The sequence below is a fragment of the Apis laboriosa genome, unplaced genomic scaffold, assembly GCF_014066325.1.
Source record: "Apis laboriosa isolate Shangri-la unplaced genomic scaffold, ASM1406632v1 scaffold71_cov137, whole genome shotgun sequence".
NCBI lineage: Eukaryota > Metazoa > Arthropoda > Insecta > Hymenoptera > Apidae > Apis > Apis laboriosa.
This window is the reverse complement of record NW_025224229.1, coordinates 758,699-780,237: the sequence shown is the minus strand read 5'-3', so window position 1 is coordinate 780,237 and position 21,539 is coordinate 758,699. Positions and strand designations below refer to the sequence as shown.

At 21.3% G+C, this 21,539-nt stretch overlaps 1 protein-coding gene across 8 annotated transcripts; it reads left to right on the top strand.

Annotated features, from left to right (window-relative positions):
* Positions 1-701: 701 nt before the first annotated feature.
* Positions 702-20,150, top strand: LOC122719281. 8 transcript variants are annotated; one of them, XM_043944950.1, is made up of 14 exons: positions 702-1,101; positions 1,214-1,311; positions 1,411-1,538; positions 1,900-4,347; positions 4,428-4,561; positions 4,664-4,802; positions 5,003-5,176; positions 12,692-12,830; positions 12,913-13,142; positions 14,896-15,218; positions 17,144-18,568; positions 18,647-18,806; positions 18,874-19,042; positions 19,734-20,150. In XM_043944950.1, the coding sequence occupies exons 4-14, from the start codon at positions 2,037-2,039 to the stop codon at positions 19,918-19,920; spliced, it is 5,391 nt and encodes a 1,796-aa protein (XP_043800885.1). In that variant the 5' UTR covers positions 702-1,101; positions 1,214-1,311; positions 1,411-1,538; positions 1,900-2,036; the 3' UTR covers positions 19,921-20,150. The 8 variants fall into 8 exon arrangements, with proteins under 8 accessions (XP_043800885.1, XP_043800886.1, XP_043800890.1 ...); XM_043944951.1 differs by lacking the exon at positions 1,411-1,538; XM_043944955.1 differs by having other exon boundaries at positions 702-1,311; positions 5,003-5,161; positions 12,925-13,142.
* The last annotated feature ends 1,389 nt before the right edge of the window (positions 20,151-21,539 follow it).

The window sequence follows — 21,539 nt, the reverse complement described above, 5'->3', positions numbered from 1 at the left end:
TCGACATTCAATAATGATAAATTTGCATCCTAATGTGCAGAGAATCAGATATTACAAAATTTTTCTGTTTCAATTGTTGTTTTTCAAAACATATTTTCGAATATTACTAATTAATCCACATTAAAAAAATTGAAAAACTGATAAACTAAATATTCTATTGGTATCTTTGTTAAAAATTTTTATTATTATTTATTTTTTTAACAGTTGACAATCGTATGAAAACACTAATTTTTTTCTTAAGGTAATATATTTATCTTATTTATTTATTCCGTATGAAAAATAAGTAAATCATATTGCTCTTTAAATTTTTCTTTATATCTTTTTCAATTGTTTGAAAAAATATTTGTACTTTTTGTGTTTTCTTTTCTGAATTACGAAAGAAATAGTAATAATTTCTTGTAATAAATAATAAAATATATCTACAAACCCAATAATATATTATAAAATTTACTATATTGCATCAAATTTGTTAATATTATATTTCATTTCTTTATGCTAATGTTTTCTCTACGATCTAAATGCGTTATCTCAATCTGTTTTTATATATTATTTCAATAGTTTTTCATATTCTTATGTTCTTTATTTTGTATATTTAATTGTATAATTTGTATAATTAATTTGTATATTTTGTAATTTGCAATGAAATTGAGAAAAACAACGCTTCCAGTACATTTTTGTACTCTGATGATCATTTAATTAAAACTATTTATTTGATTATCGCGCGAGAGATTATAGATGTCACCATAGTACGAAGAAGTGATTCCATCTAGTGAGATTAAAGAAAAACAGAGAATCTATTATTTAGTAACGTATAAAGGAAAAGTGGGGGAGCGGCGCGAGGAAGAAAATGGCCGACAAGGCAACGGTAAAAGGGCAGGGACGTCTAGTGAGATTCATGTTTTGGAAGAAAGAAATGTGAAATTCGTGTTAGCTCTCGTAGAAACAGACGGAAAGTATTAATAAAACGATCGTGTTATTGTTTTCTTTTAGTGGTGTGTTTAAGTAAAATATTACCAGTGTAATCTATTGTATTTGTATATTAATTTATTGTTTAAAAAAGAGTTCGCGGGCCGTGTGTAGGAATAAAAGGGCTCGCTAGAGGTAAACATAAATTGTGTTAGTTTACGTTTATTTTTTATCATTTAATTATGTATATATAATAAATGTGCAAGTGATTTTATTGAAAATACACTACTTGGGACTTTTCTAATAGTGTATAAGTCTGGCAAAATTTCGTACGTGACAAATTCATCGATCAGTAGAGTAGGTTTATGTTAGCCACTTGTGGCCATCTACGGATACATTTAAAAGGTATTATTCCTGTTATCCTTATCTTTTTAATTTCTTGATTTTTAACATTAGCAATGTATTTTTTTTGAATTTAATATATTTTTTTTGACAAAATACTAGAGAATCCTATTAAAAAATCTCGAACAATGAGTTTATCTGACGTATGTTAAATCATGGAAGCAATGAAATTTAAAGGGATCGATTTGTCAACAAGTCGATGAAAGTGCGCGCATCCGACAATCTTGATCGTAATTCTTTTTCATTTTATCATTATTATACAATTTGAATATTTTATTATATTATTTTATTTAATTATTTAGAAATATAGAAATATTTTTACTCTTAAATACCTGTAAATATGTAAACGTGTTTCATTTTTTATAATATTAAGAGATACTAAGTATTAATTAATCATCATTTTAAAATTCTTACAAAAAATGAAATTATTTTTATAAGAATTTTTATATCACAATTTTTTAATACACAAAATTATTTTTTTTATTGCTAAAAATATATCTTAAAAAAAATTAATTTCAAAAATTATTTTGTTTTTGTATGTTATATTATTTCACTATGATAAATATTAAATTTATAAATATTTTTTTTCAGATATAGTCAGCTTGAAAAAAGATAAAATTTATATTTTACAATGGCAGTTAGGTAGTTTTAACAATTTGCTCAGTGCTTTTTTTTTTGAATATTGAGCATATTCCTATCAAACTGAAAATGTAAAGAAAATAATCATAATGAAGCCACAGAAAAAGGCAACAGTTGCCCGGAAGGCAACAAAAATCCCAACAATTGCTAAAAAACGTCGCTCATTTTTAGAGAAATCTATATCTGATATAAGGAAAGAAAAAAAATCTAAGAAACTTGAAAAAGGAGAAGATGCAAAAAAAAAAATAGAAAATGATAAGAAGAAATCAGAAAAAGCAGAAGAAAAAAAGAAAATAGAAGATAAGAAAAAAATTGAAGAAAAACGAAAAGAAAAATCTGAAAAAGTGGATGAAAAAAAAAAGTATATAAAAGATTATGAAAAAAAGTGTGAAAAAGTTGAAGAAAAAAAATTAGATAAAACAGATGAAAAAATCATAGATGAATGTACTTATGATAGTACAGAAAAAAAGAAAGTACAAAAAATAGAAGAAAAAATAAAATTGGAAAAACAAGCTATGGAAAATAAAAGAAAGTTTGAAAAAATAGAAGAAAAAAAGAAAAGTGGAAAATTTGATGATGAGAATATAGAAGATCAATCAAAACTTTTAAATGTTACAGAAGAAAAAGATTTACATGAAGAAAAAATAGATATCATTTGTTCCATTTCTAAGAAAAAATTTAAAGACGAAAAAAAGAAAGATTCAAAATTAATAAAGCCTGATATCAAGGAAAATATGAAAATATCTGTGATAAAAGATAAAAAATCAGAACGTAAGAAACTTCTTGACAAAGGTACAATAAATACTAAAACTTCTTTAGCACGAACTAAAAAAGATTCTAAAACAAAATCATTACAAAAAAAAGGTATCTCTAGAAAGACTGTTTTAACAAAAAAGTCACATTTAGTTCATTCAGTAGTTCAAAAATTTGTAGACAAAAAAATTAAATTAAACAGATTGGTAAAAGATGAAGAAACATCTGTAAGTGAAGAAGATGAAGCAATGAAAAGAACTAAAAGAAAAAATATTAATATTTCTAAAAATAAAATTATGCAAGAGAAAAAACCAAAGTTAGGAAAACATATGAAAGCTAAATTGCCTTCAAAAACTAATAAAATAAATTCTACATTAAAAAAAGATGATAAATTAAAAACATTTGTAGAAAAAGTTATACCTAAGAAAAAAATAGATACAAAAGAAACAGAAAAATTACTAGCTGAACATAAAAAAATCATGAACAAAGATGAATTAAATGAAGAAACACATACAACAAACATAAAAAGTGAATTAGAAGAAGATAAAGATATTGATAAAAATGGAAAAGAAGAGCAAGCACAATTAAAATCACAAGATGTAAAAAAAATTGTTAAATGTGCTCCAAAAATAAATAAAAAAATAATAAAAAAGAAAACTGTAAAAGTACAAATGGAAAATAATAATCAATTGATTTCTTCTTCAGAAGAAACATCTTCTGAAGAATCTAGTAAACAAATCAAGGTTTGTGAAGATAATTCAAATGATAATGTTTCTTCTAAACAAGAGCAAATTGATAGTGAAAATATAATTGATACAGATTTAAAAGATGAGCCAATTAATGGAGATAATGTAAGTAATAATGCATTATTATCAGAGTCAGAGGATGAAAGTGATGATGAGACCAAAAAAAATAAACAGAAAGAAATTAAGAGAAAAGAAAGATCTAATTCACCATCAGAGCATGAACGTATTAGAAGAATGAGGTTGTTCGGATTTTGGAATGGACCAAAACGACATAGAGTTGCTTCTTTGAATGCATTAGCCAAAGTTCATTGCTTATATGAAAATGAAACTGGAGGAGTTTATCTTGGTGGTTTCTGTAAACCAAGACCTGAAAAAGAAAAACAAAAGAAAACTAAAGAAGAAAAAGAAGAACAAATTCGTAAAGAAAAAGAAAAGAAATTAGAAACAAAAACAGAAGAAAATATACCAAAAAGAAAACTTAGAAATGTACCAGGATTACGTGGAAAACATTGGGATATGCTAGAAAGTTCTTCATCTTCAACTTCTTCTGATGATGAATGTGAACGTGATAAAAATATGGAACATAGTAAGAAAAAAATTATCAAACGAAGAAAAAAAAATGAAGAAGTAATGGATTTGAAAGATATGGTTGTTTGTAAAAGGATGGCAAGTCTTAATGCTACAGCTATTCTAGCTGCTTCCTATTCAGATGAAAAAAATCGTTGTGGTAGTAGTTTTGATTCTTCTAGTGAATCAGAAGTGGAAATTATTAAAAAACGTAAACAAAATGATTCTGATATTGAAAAAAGAAAATCAAGACAAAATTCAGAACAAGATGAAGTTCTAAAACCATCTAATAAACTTGTTATTGTTAATCAAGATACAGATGTTACTATTACTGGTATTTTATTTAATTTTATTAATTTCATTTTTTATATTTGTTATTAAAATAAATATTATATATTATTAATTTTATTTAAGGTGTTTATGTTAATCAAACTCGATCTACACATCATGAAGGTTTTTGCAGTATTGCTGGTATGCAATATAGAATAAGTTCAACAAGTCATACTCAAACTGCAGCTACTGCAGTTGCTACTGAACTCCATGACCAGGTTTGTTACTTATACATTTAAAGAATTTTTTTTAATTTTAAAAACATATATTATTATATTATATAAATAACATTAAATATGCATTTATATTTTTTGAAAAAGCAAAAATTGGAACAACCTTGCAAATCATACACACCATTGGGAGCATTATCTTCTATGCAACCACCAGGTAGTCAGAATAATCATTCAAATATGTCACCTCGCAGACATTCTGCATTTTCAGCGCCACATCAACATGGTGGTAATTATGTTTTTTATTATAATTATTTAATAAAAATATTAAATATTTTAGAAATTTTATATTTTCAAATTAAATAAAAATAAAGTTCGTGTTTGCGAAAAAATAAGAAAATATATATGTAATAATAAATATAAAAATATAAGTGAAAATATATATAAAAAATAAATAAATATAATATAAATTATAATAATAATAATTAGGGTATTATCAGCCGGCTGGACCACTGATACAACATCCACCAACTTTACCACCTATTAAGGGTCCTCCTCCAGAACCAACACCTACACCTCCACAGAATTCTGAAGGTTCAGATGATTTAGTTGCAACTTCTACAACTTCTGGGGGAACTAACAGTACAGGTATATTTATACAGGGTGCGATATTTAAATATTTCTATTATTTAGAAATTTTATGAAAAATTTTCAAGATAAATTAACATTATTTGAAAGAGATTATATAACATTAGGAAAATTTCTTTTTTTAATATCATTTTCAATGAAGATAAAGATTTTTTTATATTTTTTATTTAGACAAATTTAGCAACTTATAAAATTATTTCGTTTTCGAAAAAATCAATTTATAAAATTACGATTATTACTATAGTTAGAATATCACATGTTTTTAAAATTTATTTGAAACAACTTTTTATAAAACAAATCATTTGATTTTTACAGAATTTTTCATTGATAAATTTCAATCATTTAAGATTCACTTTTGTATTTTTGATTATTTAATTAAAACTGATTAAATTTTGTATATATAATACAAAATAATTTAAAAAAAAATATATAAAAGAATATATATAAATTCTTACTATATTATTTTTAAGAAAAGATTTAATTATTTCTAATTTTTTTTCATAATTAAAAAACTTATAATTTTGTATTTATTAAATATCATTTTTTTTTTTTTTTTGCTTAATTAAATAATTTTTTTTTTAAATCTTTTTTATTGTTTTAAAATCTTTTTTAAAATTTTTAATTAAAAGTCTATATATTAAATTATAATTTTCAAGTTTTTAGTAGCAATTTATTAATGAAAATTTCCAAATTAATTCATAAATTGTTTGTTATTATATAAATTGTGTGAAGAAAATTTTAATTATCAAATAATAATAAAAATATTTTAGTAACCTTAGAAAAAAATATTTAAAATCTTTTTAAATAAATAAAAATTAGATTACATAAATAAATTTTATTTCTTAATATCTTTTATTTTTTAATACTATTTAAACAATAGTTATTAAAGAAATATATAATAGTATAAAATAAATTTTTATACAATGTTATTTTTTTAAAAGTTTCAAAAATATATATTAATATATAGTTTTATTTATAAAATTAGACAATAATATTTTATTCGTTTTTACTAGTTCTTCAAACTATTTTTAATTTTTAATTTACTCACTAAAATATTTTTATCAATTTTTTGATTATACAATAAATTTTTTTTTTAATTATATTGTATTTTATATTTTTAAAATAAAATGAAAAAATAGCTATATTATAAACAAGAAAATAATTTATTAAATTGATAAATATTAAAAAAAAAATTTATAGAAAACGATATATTTTGAATTATGTTACAATTTTTATGATAATATCAGATTTCTTATGTTTTTTTTTTACAATGCTGATTTCAGAATATTGACAGTGTAATTATAAGAGCAATCAAAGTAAAGCATTACAAATTGTTTTCTTAGAAATCAATAGAAATATTAATTTCCTTTTTTTTTTTTTTTTTTTTAATTAAATAAAGCTTAAATTTTAAATCGAATTCCTTATTACTTAGATATTAATTCCTTGTTATTTGGATATTATAATTAATAATTAATATAATTTTTATTTAAATCATTCTTTTTATTATAAATATATATTATAGTATATATATATATATATATATATTATAAAAAAAAAAAATATATATATATATATTATATTATATATTATATATATATATATTATAAAAAAACTTCGTTAACTAACTTCGTAATTAAAAACAAAAAAAAAAAAATATTATAAAAATAGAATCTAATCAAAATAATGTTCTTACGTTTTTAAACGTTTTTATTTATTATGTCTTTTTGAATATTTTTTCAAATATTTCGTAGCTAATGAAATAATCAATGCATAAATAGTTATGCATTGTTAATATAATATATATAATATATATATATATAATAAATATATATGCAATGTTATTTTTATTATCATTCTTAAATAAAAATTATAAAAATTTTAATAATGTTTAGGAATTAAAGACATTGTTTTGAAGATCTAACAAAATGGCAATATTTTTTTTATTAAGTAATAAAAAATTAATATTATTTTTCATAAAAAAAGTTTAGGAAATTCATTTTTATCTCTTAAGTCACTTTAACAAAATTTAAAAAAAATAAAAGATTACTTATTTTTGTGTTTTTTAATTACAAAAATAAATAAATAAATAAATATCTTTATAAATAAATAAATCGATATCTTCATAAGTTTCATAAGAAAATAGATTATAACTCTTTATTTGGATTATTCTGTATACAAATCTAAGTGTTAATATATTGATATAACAAAAAATATATTTGAAAAATTAATTCTAGAATCCAAAACAAATATAAAAATTAGTATACAAACATATCAGATAATGCTTATTTATAAGTAATTTAAATCGATTTCAAAAGTGTATGTTTTTTGTATAAAATTAAATTGTTTATAATTTGAAAAATAATGGAGAGTTTTGCATGTCAACTTTTATATTTCTTTTATTTTTCTCTAGAAGTCAGTTTTTAAATTTTCTATTTAATATTTTATATAATAATTATCTTATTTAATAATTACCTTATTTTACATAACAGAGAAGATCAGTGATCTATAGTATATAGTATTTATTAAAATGAAAACATTATTTATTTTAATTTCACGGTTATAAAACGAATATGGCAATATTAGAATAAACATATGACAATTTTTTTTTATATATATTTTATACAATATCTTTAAAATAAAGACAGTATTTATCTTTTGACATGAATATAAAACGAACGTAGCAATATTAGAAATATATAAAATAAACAAATATATAAAATAATATTTTTTTTTCTATTCATGATTTTTAATAGCGAATAAAAATTGCTTTTCCTAGTAATTAAATAATAAATTTAATTTGATATATTCATTTTAAAATATCAATAAAATATCTATTTAAAAATATAAAGACTGAAGAAAAAGAATATTAAAAATATGTTTAAGAAAAAATAAAAAATTAAAATTTCAAAGTTTTTACTGCATTTCAAAAGTTAATTTTATTAGAAATTATCTTTTAAATTTGAATGATTAGAAGTTTTTTTTATTATTAGAAAATAATCATACAATTTTGATTTTTTCATTTCACCCTAATGCATAACTTTTTGCAAAGTTTTTATAAATTATATTAGAATGGACTTATAAAAAAATCCCTCTTTCACGGATTTTAATAAATTTGAAATATGTTATATAAAGAGCAATGTTAAACTTTTCTTCAATTTCAATAAGCTTCATATATATCCGGTTTATCTTGAACCATTCAAATATCTCTAAAAAATGTAATTGATCTGAAAAAATATTTCAAACAAAAGTTATTTAATGGAAAGAGATATTGTGATTATGTAGTAATGTTCTATTAAATTGATATGAAAAGTCATGAAGATTAATTTTAATTTTTTAAATGAAATCGTATAATTTTTATTGCACTAATCGAATCAGTTCGTTATTTCCTTTTAAGCTATTTATTATTGAAAAATCTTTAGGAGATATTGTAACTTGAAGTTTGTAAAACTTATCATATGGAAGATAAGGAAGTGGTACTTATGCTCTTCTTGTCTTTTATATGATAAGTTTTACAAATTTTAAATTACAATATATCCTAAGCTAAAGATTTTTCGACATAAATAGTACTTATTACTTTTTTGTAAGAAATAATGAGTTAACAATTAGTGCAATAAAAATTGTATGATTTCGTTTTAAAAATTAAAATTGATTTAATATAGCTTTTAAATGTCAATTTGTAGAAAAATTATTAATACTGCATAATATATCTTTTTATATCAAATAATTTTTCTTTGAAACATTTTTTATATCATTCATATTTTTCATATATTTTTTTTTTTATTTGAGTGATTCGAAATATATTATATATAATATTATATATAATATTATTAATAACATTATTTTGAATAATTTTTTCATTTACATGTAATTGATTTTATACTTTTTAATATATTGGTAAAAAATTTTGTATATCATATATTAAATTTTGCATATGTATATTTCTGTGTATATATTAGAAACGACCTCTTATATTCCGATATTAAATATTTCTATCTTCTTTATATAAATAAAAAAAATTGAGATTTTTAATTTTTAGAATAATCATTTTAATAATAATTTTTTAATAAATAAATAAATAAATAATAAATAAATTATATCAAATTACATTTTTATTTAGTTTTAAATTTTTATTACATTTTAATTGATGGAAAAATGAAATAGATTTCATCCAAGTTTTAAATCATCTTTTACTGAATGATAATTATGCTAGATTAAAATGCAACTGACACAGCAGAATAATTTATTCATGTGATTTTGTATTTAGAAATAGAGAAGTTCATTTTTTGATTATAATTTATATTATCAAATTTTTAGAAAAATTTTAATCGATATTTCTTTAGTTTTTTAATTAAAAAATAGTAAAAATTTTTCTGATATTTATTGATATAAATAATATGTAAAGAATAAAAAAGAATATATACAGTATGATTAAATTATAAAGAAAATTGTAATGAAAGTTTACTTTTATAGAAAAAAAATTATTCAAAATATTGTCATTTATGATGTATTTCAAGTTTATGAAAATTCACGAAGGAATGATCTTTTGATAAGATTTTTATCCCTTTATAAAGGATTCTATTTTTATTAAAAATCATTTGAAAAAAAAAACAAAATTTAATAGATGTATGCAAATAAATAAACTTGTTTATGTTTGATAAAAAATGTCGCAAAAATTTGCTGGAAAATTGCTTATTATTAAGTAGTAAGTTTGTATATTGATATAGAAAATATCCTTGTTGCTTTTACTTTTTTCACTAGTAAAATCTTGTAATTTCGCGAACTTTCAGTTTTTATTTATTAATTTAGAATATTCGTTTAGAATATAACTTTTTTTTGTAGATTTTTAATTTTGATGTGTTATTTTTATTCTTATAATGTTCTTATTACGATTTGAACTATTTAATTTTAATTTTTATTATAATTTTTGAATTATATCATTTATTTAGTGAATATGCGACATATTTTTGATAATTGCACAAATAAATTTAAAAAATAATATTTGAACAGATTTAATTTTTCAATAAGTTACAAATTTTTAGAGCCTCATTTTGTATTTCGAATTTAATCATTTAGTCATTCAATTACAAGAATGAATAACTCAGTTAATTTTTATCCAATTTATTTTAAATTTTAAATAATGAATAATTTTCTAATATTGTTTTTTTCAGATACACATATGAAATTTTTGATTGAATAACATACAAATTTATTATTTTTATTATCTTATTGTATGAAGTTCGAAGTAATTATTTATGCATAAATCTATCATTAAATTCGTTAAAATTAAAAAATAAAATCAAAAAATAATTTGGAATTTCAAATATTTTGAATTAGAATTTTGTATATTTTATATTTTTATGTTTTAAAACTATAATAAAATAAGCAATTTCAAATAGAAATTATAGATACTGATTACGATAAATTCATTTTACCAAAGTTTTTTTTTATTGGCTTAAAATATTTACAATTAATTTCTTTCATGGAATTATAACTAAATTCGTTGTATGTATTTTTAAGATTTTAAAAAATTTAATATGAATAAAAAATTTCATATGAATAAAAAATATATAGATTTTTATAATAAATATATAGATTATCAATTTTTATATATGAAATAAAATTTAAATAATAATGCATAATAAAATTGTTCATTTTTCATTTTTAAGAAAAAATTTAATAAATGTGATTTGTAGAATAATAAAAAATAATTGATTCATACTTTATTTTAGGCATGTTATTTAATTTTTAATTTTATTTTATTATTTAAATTTAAGAAACAAAATTATTTTCCCAAATTTGATCTAATAGTTAATTTGAAAAATATTAGAAATATTAGAAAGAAAAGAATTTTTGAACTATAATTAAAATATAAAATAGTTTTTAAAATATTATAAAGATATGAGAGTTAACGAAAATTTTTTTAAATTTTTGATATGGTTTAAAAATTATATATAAGTACAACATACATAATATATACTATATACTATACATTTACAGTGGCTCATAAAACATTTGAACATTATTTTATATATTATTTTATATATTATTATTTTATATATTTTATATTTTTATAGAAAAATTTATTTAGTTCGAAATTTTTGATTTTAATAAAATAAACTTTCTACGTATATAGAACATAATTGATATAAAGAAATTTTTTTATCGACAAGAAAAAGGGTGAAATCAATCGTAAGTTATCAACATTTTTTTCAATTTTTAATATAAATTTATCTGAGAATTTTTTTACAGCAGAGTAATAGAGCATTAAATTTTACACAATTTTTAATTAAAAATTTTGTATTTTAAATATAATTTCGTCTGACAAAATTATATTTAAAGAAATGAAAATTCATTAAAATCATTGAGCACTGATTTCATCTCTTTAAAATGGCATCTTGTTAAAAAAGAAATTACTTCATATATAATCTATAAATAATTATATAATATAATTATATAATTGTTATAGTATAAATTATATAGTATAGTATAGTATAGTATAGTATATATATAAGTATAGTATAAATTATGAATATCGTATATAAGTATATATAAATATAGTATAAATTATGAAGTTTCATTAAAAATAAAAAATTATTAATGAATATTTCATTAAAAAAATAAAAAAAATATTACAAATCATTTTTTTTTTAAATTATAGCAAATAATGATTAATTTTTTTTCTTTTTATTTTAATGATATAAGAGAATTAATATCTTAAGATATAAGAGATTTGTCTGTGACAATTGCAAAAAAAAATACGAGAATTTTCTATATTATTGAAAATTTTTTATAAATTTTCACAAAGTATAAGGATCTCTTGAAAACTAAATTTGTTTGAAATTTTTGAATAATCGTTATTTTGTATATAATTAAAGAGTTATGATGAAAAGAAAATTTAAAAGGAAACTAAAGCTAAGGCATCAAAGAGATTAATTAAAATAGATTTATTTTGAAATGAAATTTTAGGCATTCAAAATAATAAATGTTTATTTATATTCGCTTTTCGAATATAATATAAATCGAAAATTCGAAAATCAAACTGCTTAAATTGTTTCGATTTATTCGATTTTTTTGAATACTCGGCTTAATTATTCAAATTGAATAAATTATTGTTATTATTATTATTGTTTAATATCTTCTAATTTAATAAGTTGTGATGTATAATTAGTATAAGTTGAAGAGAAGCTAAAAATAGAGAAGATAAACATTTTTATTTAAATCGAAAAAATTTATATAAAAATTATGCAGATTGCACTTATATAAAAATCTAATAATTGTGCATTCAAAAATATTGATATATTCTAAACATAAAAATACATAATATAATTTTTTGCATTAGAAACTATGATAAAATACAAATATCATAATAAAACAAAAATCATAATAAAAATATCATAATAAAATTATATATATTAATACAAATATTTATAATTTTAATAAAATGCAATTTAATCATTGTTATAATTTTTCTATAGAATAATTTCAATGATTTTTGATTCAAATATCAAATAATCATTTGCTTTTTTTTAGGAGGTGGATTTTATAGGGCATATTGTCCTCAATACTATGGTACACCACCACAATACGCAGATCTATGTTATCCGCCTACGTATTCCCATCCTCATGCTCATCCACCGCCTTATTATAAATATGCACCAACTTATAGAAGGTAAAAAATTTTAACTATATTATTTTTGTATTATTTTGATGAAATTGTGATGATTAATTTTGATAATGTATTGTAAAAAAAGGTACTTTTTCAGGCAGTATTATGGATATCAGGAATCCGGTGGAGGCGGCGGTCCTGGTAGTGGTGCTACTGCAGGTGGACCAACAGTTGTTGATTACCAGCCACCTCCACCGCCGCCAGGTGAATACCCTTTGCCTCCATACTACGGAGGATATCCTCCACCTCCACCACCACCTCCACCTCCACCAAATCCGGCATATTTGCATTCTCAGGGAAGACCTTTTGTAGATCGTGAGTATCTATTTATCAAATTATATGATCATAATCATTTACATAAAATATCCTGTTGGATTAATTTCGTAATCCAATTGTATCAATATGTAATCTTTTTATAAAATCAATATAAATTAATAAAACTTACGATTGATTTGCTATTAAATTATTTATTACTATTCAATTACGATATAAAGTTGAAAATAATAGTTATATTCAAGAAAAAAAATAATAAAAAGATAAAATATTTATCAATAATAATTTTATTATTTATCAATAATAAAATTAAATTTAACTTACTGATTGAGCTCTTTTCCAATTAATTTTAATATTAATCTTAATAGATTTGAAATATGTCGTAAATAGCTTCATTTTGAGTAACTTTTCCTTTTTTATACAATTGGATATAGTTTTCGAGTTATTTGCAAAAAATTTTTGATATTATACCATTTACCATAAATTTTATCTATATTGCAATTTAAGGTAATTGGAAATAATATGTATGTATAATAAACTTTTTTATTTCCTTATGGATTAGAATGAAAGTTTTCTTTAAAATTGATATATATATATATATTATGAGAAATCTAATCATCAGAAATTTTTATTATGATTTCGATCACTTAAGGACGATATAATTCCAAAGAAAAAATTGATGATTTGTTTGATCATCAATCGATACAAAATTTAAAGAAAAAAGTGAATTTTAGATTTAAAATTTCTTAACTAAATATTATTTATTATTTTCTAAGATATATATAAAAATTTTCGGTATTATATATTGAAAGCTGTATTTAAATACTAATATAATATCCATATAGTATTTAGATACTAATATAATCTTCGCACAATTTGTCGAATAGCCAATAATATCTAACTATATCGTTTTAGTATCTATAGGGTGTTTCATCAAAATTCATCAAAAATCTAATCATTCAAGAAATTAAACCAAATGCAAAATACGATGTTCCGTATAAATGAAAGTAGAAAAAAAAGCGAATTTGCAGGTAAAAACATTGCAATATATAGATATGGCAATTATTATGTTGATTTCGAATAAAAAAGATATTGGTTAGGTTAATGTAATGGATGTTACATTAGGTTAGGTATATTGGTTAGGTTAGAATTTAAAAGTAGTCCCCGCGTGATTTTTCATAAAAGCAATTAAAGATTTTACATGAGATATCCTATAAATATTAAGATTGATTATAAAACACTTGACGATGATGATGTCTATAACGAAGACGATTGTATTATAATCACGTTTGTATAGACAGAAAATAATATATAATATTGAAAATTATTCATTAATATGAATAATCAGAAATTAATAAATATTCAAAACTAAAATTTTATATTTTATTTCTTCTTTCTATAGGTCTCTATTCATCATCTTTCCAAATTTCGTGTTGATCGAGGCCACCAAGGCTTTTCAAAACTTTATTCACCCAAGGATTGTTTTATATTATAAAAAAAAATTCATGGATAGATACTAAGTATAATGATATTTTGTCCACCCGTTATATGTTTAAACAGTTGTATGATCGCATACTGTTACACGTGCTGCTACGAACGCATGTGCATAAGCAGAATTCAATTTAATAATATCATTTTTGTAATATAATTTTTTTTTTTATAAAAAAATAACTCAAAAACTAAATTGGAAGGAGGAGGAAAATAATTGACAGATTCATTATTAAATTTTATGAAACAATGATAGATTTAATAAATTATGATAATATTTAATGAAATATTAAATAATTTGTTATAGATGCAGCCTTCCAGGGTTGCCCATGCCCGATGCAGTCTTGTCCAAAAAACGTGGATACTGGGCCCCTTATTGGTAATGGTAAGGGAGCGCCAGTGGTATCGGGGCCCGGTCTGTCATTGCCGCCCAGTGCTTTGGTGGGTCCGCCCTCGCCGGCGAGGGGGCTAGCCGGGCTAGCGCCGCCTCACGGTGCCAACGCCTGGGATACGGATCGCGTCCAACTTAACACTCATCGCAACCTGAATCAGAACCAACCATCGGTCCCTCCGTCTCACAATCTAATCGGTGGACATAATCACCCGCGAAATTCGGATTGTAAGAATAAGGTTTGTATTATGTTCGAAGTACTTTATAAGTTTATATCGCTATCTTATCAATTTTATCATGATACTATATTATTCTTGTAATTCAATCACTTAATCATTTACAGTTCTACAAATTATTATATTTCTTGTACTCACATATACTTTGACGACAAAGCAGTTTTATTAGCAAAGACGATACATTAATAGATTTTCGAAAATGAAAATTTTAATTTTAATATTATAAAATCCGTATTTCGAAAAGTGAAGTTGCGAAAAGTATGGTACATTTTAAAATGATATATAAATATCTCACAATCTCTTAAACATTATTTATAAAAATAAACGTAATTGTGACATAACGTGTATTGTATACAAGATCCAGTGATCTGCACATGATGATGTGCAGAAAATTATATTGTATATATTTATTTATAATAACGTTTATAATAATTTATATTATATTGGAGAATTATTATTTTGTAATATATATAAGGATAAAAGTTCATACATTATCTTATAAGAGAATTTTGATTTCAGTGAAAATTTGTGTATATAGAAATCATAATTATTATTATCATAAAATGGAAAAACTGTTTTTTTGGTAGAAAATTTCTTTAAGAAAATGAAATTTCATTTTTCATATTTTCAATAGAATTTTGTCTGGGAATGAAAAGTTGTATGTTTAAAAAAACAAAAAAACTATTGAAATTTTGAGCATTAAATTTATTTTTAAGTGATATTCTGTTAAAAAAAATTGTTTAAAGAAAAAATTGTTTTATATACTCATAAAATTATTTTTTATATACTCAAGTTTCATTAAAAGTAATAATAACATTTATATATTATTATATAATATTTATAATATAAATATAATTTTTTTTATTGGAATATTATTTTAAGAAGATTTTAAGAAAAACGTTTAAAATTTTTTTTTTTATTATCTGTTTATTTAAATATAATTTTGTAATGATACGAGATGAAACAAAACTTTTTATGTAAAAAATATTTAATTTTTAATGTTCTATTAAAAATTATATATAATATAGAAAATTGTTCAAAACATATTAAATAGTATTAAAGCTTGAAATTATAGTATTAAAGTTTATGAAATTTAGCATTATGCTTTTTTAATTTTAATCATTAAAACATTAAATAAATAAAATTTACATTACTATTTACAATGAATATTACAATATAAAAATCATCAATTAAAAATTATTAATTCAAAAACACTATTACAAATAATTATAAACAAATATATATACATGTAGATGATCTCTCGTATATTGAATATTAATATCGAATTTCTGATATATTAATATTCGACTATTTATTATTTATATTTTATTTTAAATGAATATATATGTACCTGACATTGCAGATCGAGTTCAAATCAGAAATTTTTTCGGATTTGAGCAGAATTTCGAAAGTTTGCTTGGCACATAAAGACGTTTGAGTATCTGCAATTTCGAAGTATGATATAAAATTCGGATGATTCGGAACTTAAAGTATGATTCGAGATTTGAAGTACGATTCGAGATTCAAAGTAAAATTTGAGATTCGAAATACGATTTGAAATTCAAAGTATAATCGAAAAATGATTCAGGATTCGAAAAATAATTCGTGATACTTTCCGCCCGAGATTTCGCCCTATCCAATCCAAGAATCGAGTAGTCACAGCCTATACTCGTCATATTAATTACAATTTCTTTCTGAATAGAAAGTAAATAATAAGAAATTAATAGAATTAGATATAAATAGAGATTTTTAATTTTTTCAATTTATTTTTTATATACTCATTTTATGAATTGAATTATGAAATTTTCATAAATATAAAACTATAGTAATTATATTAATTAATATAAATAATTTTATAAATTTATATAAAAAATGTATTTAGAATCAATTATAATTTGTAATTTATAATTGTTATTTTTTTTTTTTAGGATGAAAAAAATTGTTCCGAAGAAAAATTACGAAAATGTGGATGTCAAAAACATGCTTGTACATCAACCTGTGAAGTCAAATTAGAAACTCTTTCACCTTCAGAAAAACTAGCAGTGACAACTTGTCCAAGTAGCAAATTCCATAATTTTAAGTTGGAAAATAATAATGTGAAATGTGAATCCTGTAGCATGGAAATGGGTGATAATTTGTCTTGTGTTGCAAATTGTAATGTAAAGTGTGAATCAGATTATAAATGCGATATCATGAAATGTGAACAATGTATGAAGGAAGGTCAAATGGCAATTCTGGAAATAGACAAAGATTCTGGAATATTACTTGATGATAAATTAGATGCAGATCCAGATGTTAAAGAAGAATTAAGTGATGTTATTGCTATTGATAATGAAAATTGGAAAAAACCTGATTATGAACCAACTGTGCAAGAGACTATCGAAGAAACTATGGATATTGTAGAAAAACCAGGAACAGAGGAACATCCAAAATGTCAGAAAGTAACAAAAAGAAAATTATCTTTAGATAGTCTATCTGATAGTAGAAAAAAGAGAAAAGTAAGCAAAAGGACTCTTTCTGTTGGTTCATCACAAGATTTAAATAATAGTGATTTTTCAACAAGAATTTCTATACCAATCTTATCATTTATAAAAAAGATTGACAACAATAGTGATGAAGTTTCTAAGAAAAAACAACCTAAAAAAGATAATCAAAATCAAAAACGTAAAATAGAAAATCCAAATTATCTTGAAAATGCAATGAAGAAATCAAAAACTATTAAACAAAATACAATTAATAATATTTCAAATTGTGTAAAACATGCTGCCACTGATAATTCTATTATGGAAACTATTAATAATGTTATTCAACAAAGTTTACAAATGACACAAAAAAGAGATCGTAAAAATAAAAATATTGAAAAGTCAGAAAAGGCAAAAAAAGAAGTCAATTTATTATCAGTTGTAAAAAAATCAACCAAAAAAATTAATTTAGTAAAAGAATTGACATCAGAAAAAGTGTCGAAAGTTATTAATAAAAATAAATACTCTAAAGGTAAATCAGAAACACGAACAAAATCAAGAACATATGAGAAGAATAGATGTAAAGGAAAAGGTAAATCCAAAACATATGAAACAAAAACGAAAGATAATGGAAAAAAACACGAGAGTACAACAAAATCTAAAGTATATGAATCTTTGTTGATTCACGAATCAACAAAGAAGCCAGCATTGATAAAAAAGAAGCGAAAAAGTACGAAGAAATCGCCTGTCAAAAAATCTAATTCCAAAGTTGATGATTGTTTAGTAGGAAGTGAAAGTTTAATATTAACTAGAAAAACATTTTTAAAACCCAAATGGAGTAATGGTTGGAGTTGGGAAGGTGATCCTTTTGAAGCCAAAGTTTATCTAACGGTAATTGTATGATTGAAAGATTTTTTCATAATATAAGGATATATTGAATAATTTCATTCTTTTTATTATTTTATTTAGAATGAAGAATCAGCTATACGTCGATGTTATGCAAGTATGAAACATGAAAGTGGTGATGTTCTAAGACCTCGTGATTGCGTTTTATTAAAAAGTGGCCCACGAAAAGCGGACTTACCATTCGTAGCAAAAATAGCTGCTTTATGGGAAAATCCAGATGATGGTTTGTTTGTTAACATAATTTTTAAAATGTAAAGTTCGGCAAAATAAAAAATATTTTCTTTTCTCAGGTGAAATGATGTTTTCTTTATTGTGGTACTACAGACCTGAACATACTGAGCAAGGTAGAACTCAATATGATACCGAAGACGAAGTTTTTGCTTCACGACATCGAGATGCAAACAGTGTTGCTTGTATAGAAGATAAATGTTATATTTTGACATTTAATGAATATTGTCGGTAAGTCAATATTTTTTATCTATTAATTATTATTATATATAATTAATATATAAACAATACTTTCTGTTTATATTTATATCATTCAAAAATAAATTGATCTGAAAAGATAAATATTAATTATAATATTATTTCTATCAAACTTAGTTCTTATGTGAACAAATATATCATCTTATGTTTGTTATTTCAATGTTCTCTAAAATATAAATATAACAAAAAATTACATGATTTCATTTAAAAAACTCAAGATGATTTTGAATTCAAATATATATTATCTCTATGTTTTTTATTCAGTATAAATAAATTTAAATTAATAATGTTTTTTTTTTATTATAATATTTCAATAATACGAATTGTCATAAACACCCTGTATATTTAAAAAGTTTGTTTAATCAAATGGGAATTATAAATTAATAACTTATATTTAATACAGTCTAATTTTAAATGAAATGATACTATAAAGACATAAAAATAAAATATATATATATATATATATATATATATATATATATATATATATATATATATATTAATTAAAATTAGAATATATAATATATATATTAATTAAAAAAATTTTTTTTAATTAATATAATTCGCAATGTAATTAATAATTATTTCTATAGCAATTAAATATTTTGAAAAAAAATAATAAATTTTAAAAATAAGATATTATGAATATTAATATAATTTATAGGTATCGTAAAAATTTACGAAGAATTGAAGAAGGATTAGAAAGCCCCGGTTTAATAGTTCCACCGGGAGACCAACTATATCCAAGAGAAAATCGGCAACCTCCGATACCAGTACCTTCGGATATGGTTCTCTTTTGTCGACGCGTTTATGATTATCGCGGTAAAAAACTTGTTAAAAATCCTGGATGACTCGATTTTTTATAAAAAAAAAAAAAAAAAAAAAAAAAACATTTTGAACAAGAACCAATGGAATGCACAAAGTTTGTTGCATAAATTGAAACTGAACGTAGGTCTCCTCCAAGCATAACATATTTTGATTTTAAGAATAAATCAATTTTTATAAATAATAATTTTGATAATTTTTGAAGCTTTACATGTTTAGAAAAATTTTTATAGATATAGATTAATTTTTTAATGATTATTTAAATATGAATTATGTAGTATATATAGAACTTTCTATCTATTTGTTATTTAAATGTTATTTGAAGGATAAATTTCATTGTATAAAATATTTTTATTTATTTTTTTAAAGAAAATGTGAAATATTAATTAAATAATTAATACATTAATTATATATCATATATAAATTATAATTAAGACATAATAACATAAAAAAGTTGAATTTTTAAATTCGCTAATAAAAAGAAATAAATAATTTCTTAAACTTATAATAATAATCTTATGAAAATATATTGATATTGCTACTTTATCATTTTTAATTTGTTTCTAACTTACAATAAATAAAATTTGAATTATTTATAATTTCGGAAATAAACATTTCAAAATTTATATCTATAAATTTATAAAGATGAAGAGCATAAAAATATATAGAATTCATTATATATTCATATATTGCACCAAAAATGATATTTAAATGAATAATCAAGAATTTATATTACAACGTTATAATAGCTTAAATGATGAAAATATTATTTAATGTAAATCCTATGTCAAAGAGCAATTATAATTACTGTTGTACATCAATGCATGTTTTATCGCAAATGAAACACATTTTTAACGAGATAATAGAATTTGACAATTTTATATAGAGAGTCATATTTTTTGTGAAATACAACATTTAAATGAATTTAAATGAATAAATATTTACAACATTTAAATGAATATTTTTCACATGGAGAAATATAAATATGTATGTGCTATATATTACCAGCTTTTTGAAGGAAACCTTCGAACAGTTTCAAGATAAAAATCAAACTGGAACATTTGACCATCTAGTAAAAATAGTATTGTATGCACTATGTTCTATGAATAAGATAACGTGAAAACAAATAAGAGAACACTTCCATTGTCTTGTGATAATTCATGAGACCTATGCATACGCATTATTTTAATATACAGAAATAATATAAGTTTCATTTTTAAGAACGATTATCGATAATAGAATGTCGAGAAATGGAATTGATCTGATTAAAATTTAACTGAAACAATAAGCTTCGCGTACTCGAACAGTAACAAAATTTTTTTGAAAATTATACATTCTAATTTAGATTTGTCAAACTGCCATATCACAGAAAATATTTAAGAATTCTTTTCATTAATATTTATGAATATTTATTTATTTCCTTTTTTTTTTTTTTTTTTTTTTTTTTTTTTTTTTTTTTTTTTTTTTAAGTAAAACAAAGTTTTACCGAGTACGTAGAATCATTATTATTTAAAAAAAGATATGTCATTTGAATTATTTAGAATGATTATTACATAGCATAAAGCTATATTTCGTCATTATGTCTTCTTTTTAAAATCAAATTATCGCAACTCCTTAATTGAAATAATCGATTTTTTTAATAATA

Coding starts and splice junctions, on each gene's coding strand:
- LOC122719281 (XM_043944952.1), top strand. CDS start 2,037: ATGAAGCCACAGAAAAAGGCAACAGTTGCCCGGAAGGCAACAAAAATC. Junction 5,177..12,691: donor TACAGGTATATTTATACAGG/GTGCGATATTTA, acceptor GCTTTTTTTTAG/GAGGTGGATTTTATAGGGCA. Junction 19,043..19,733: donor ACATTTAATGAATATTGTCG/GTAAGTCAATAT, acceptor TATAATTTATAG/GTATCGTAAAAATTTACGAA.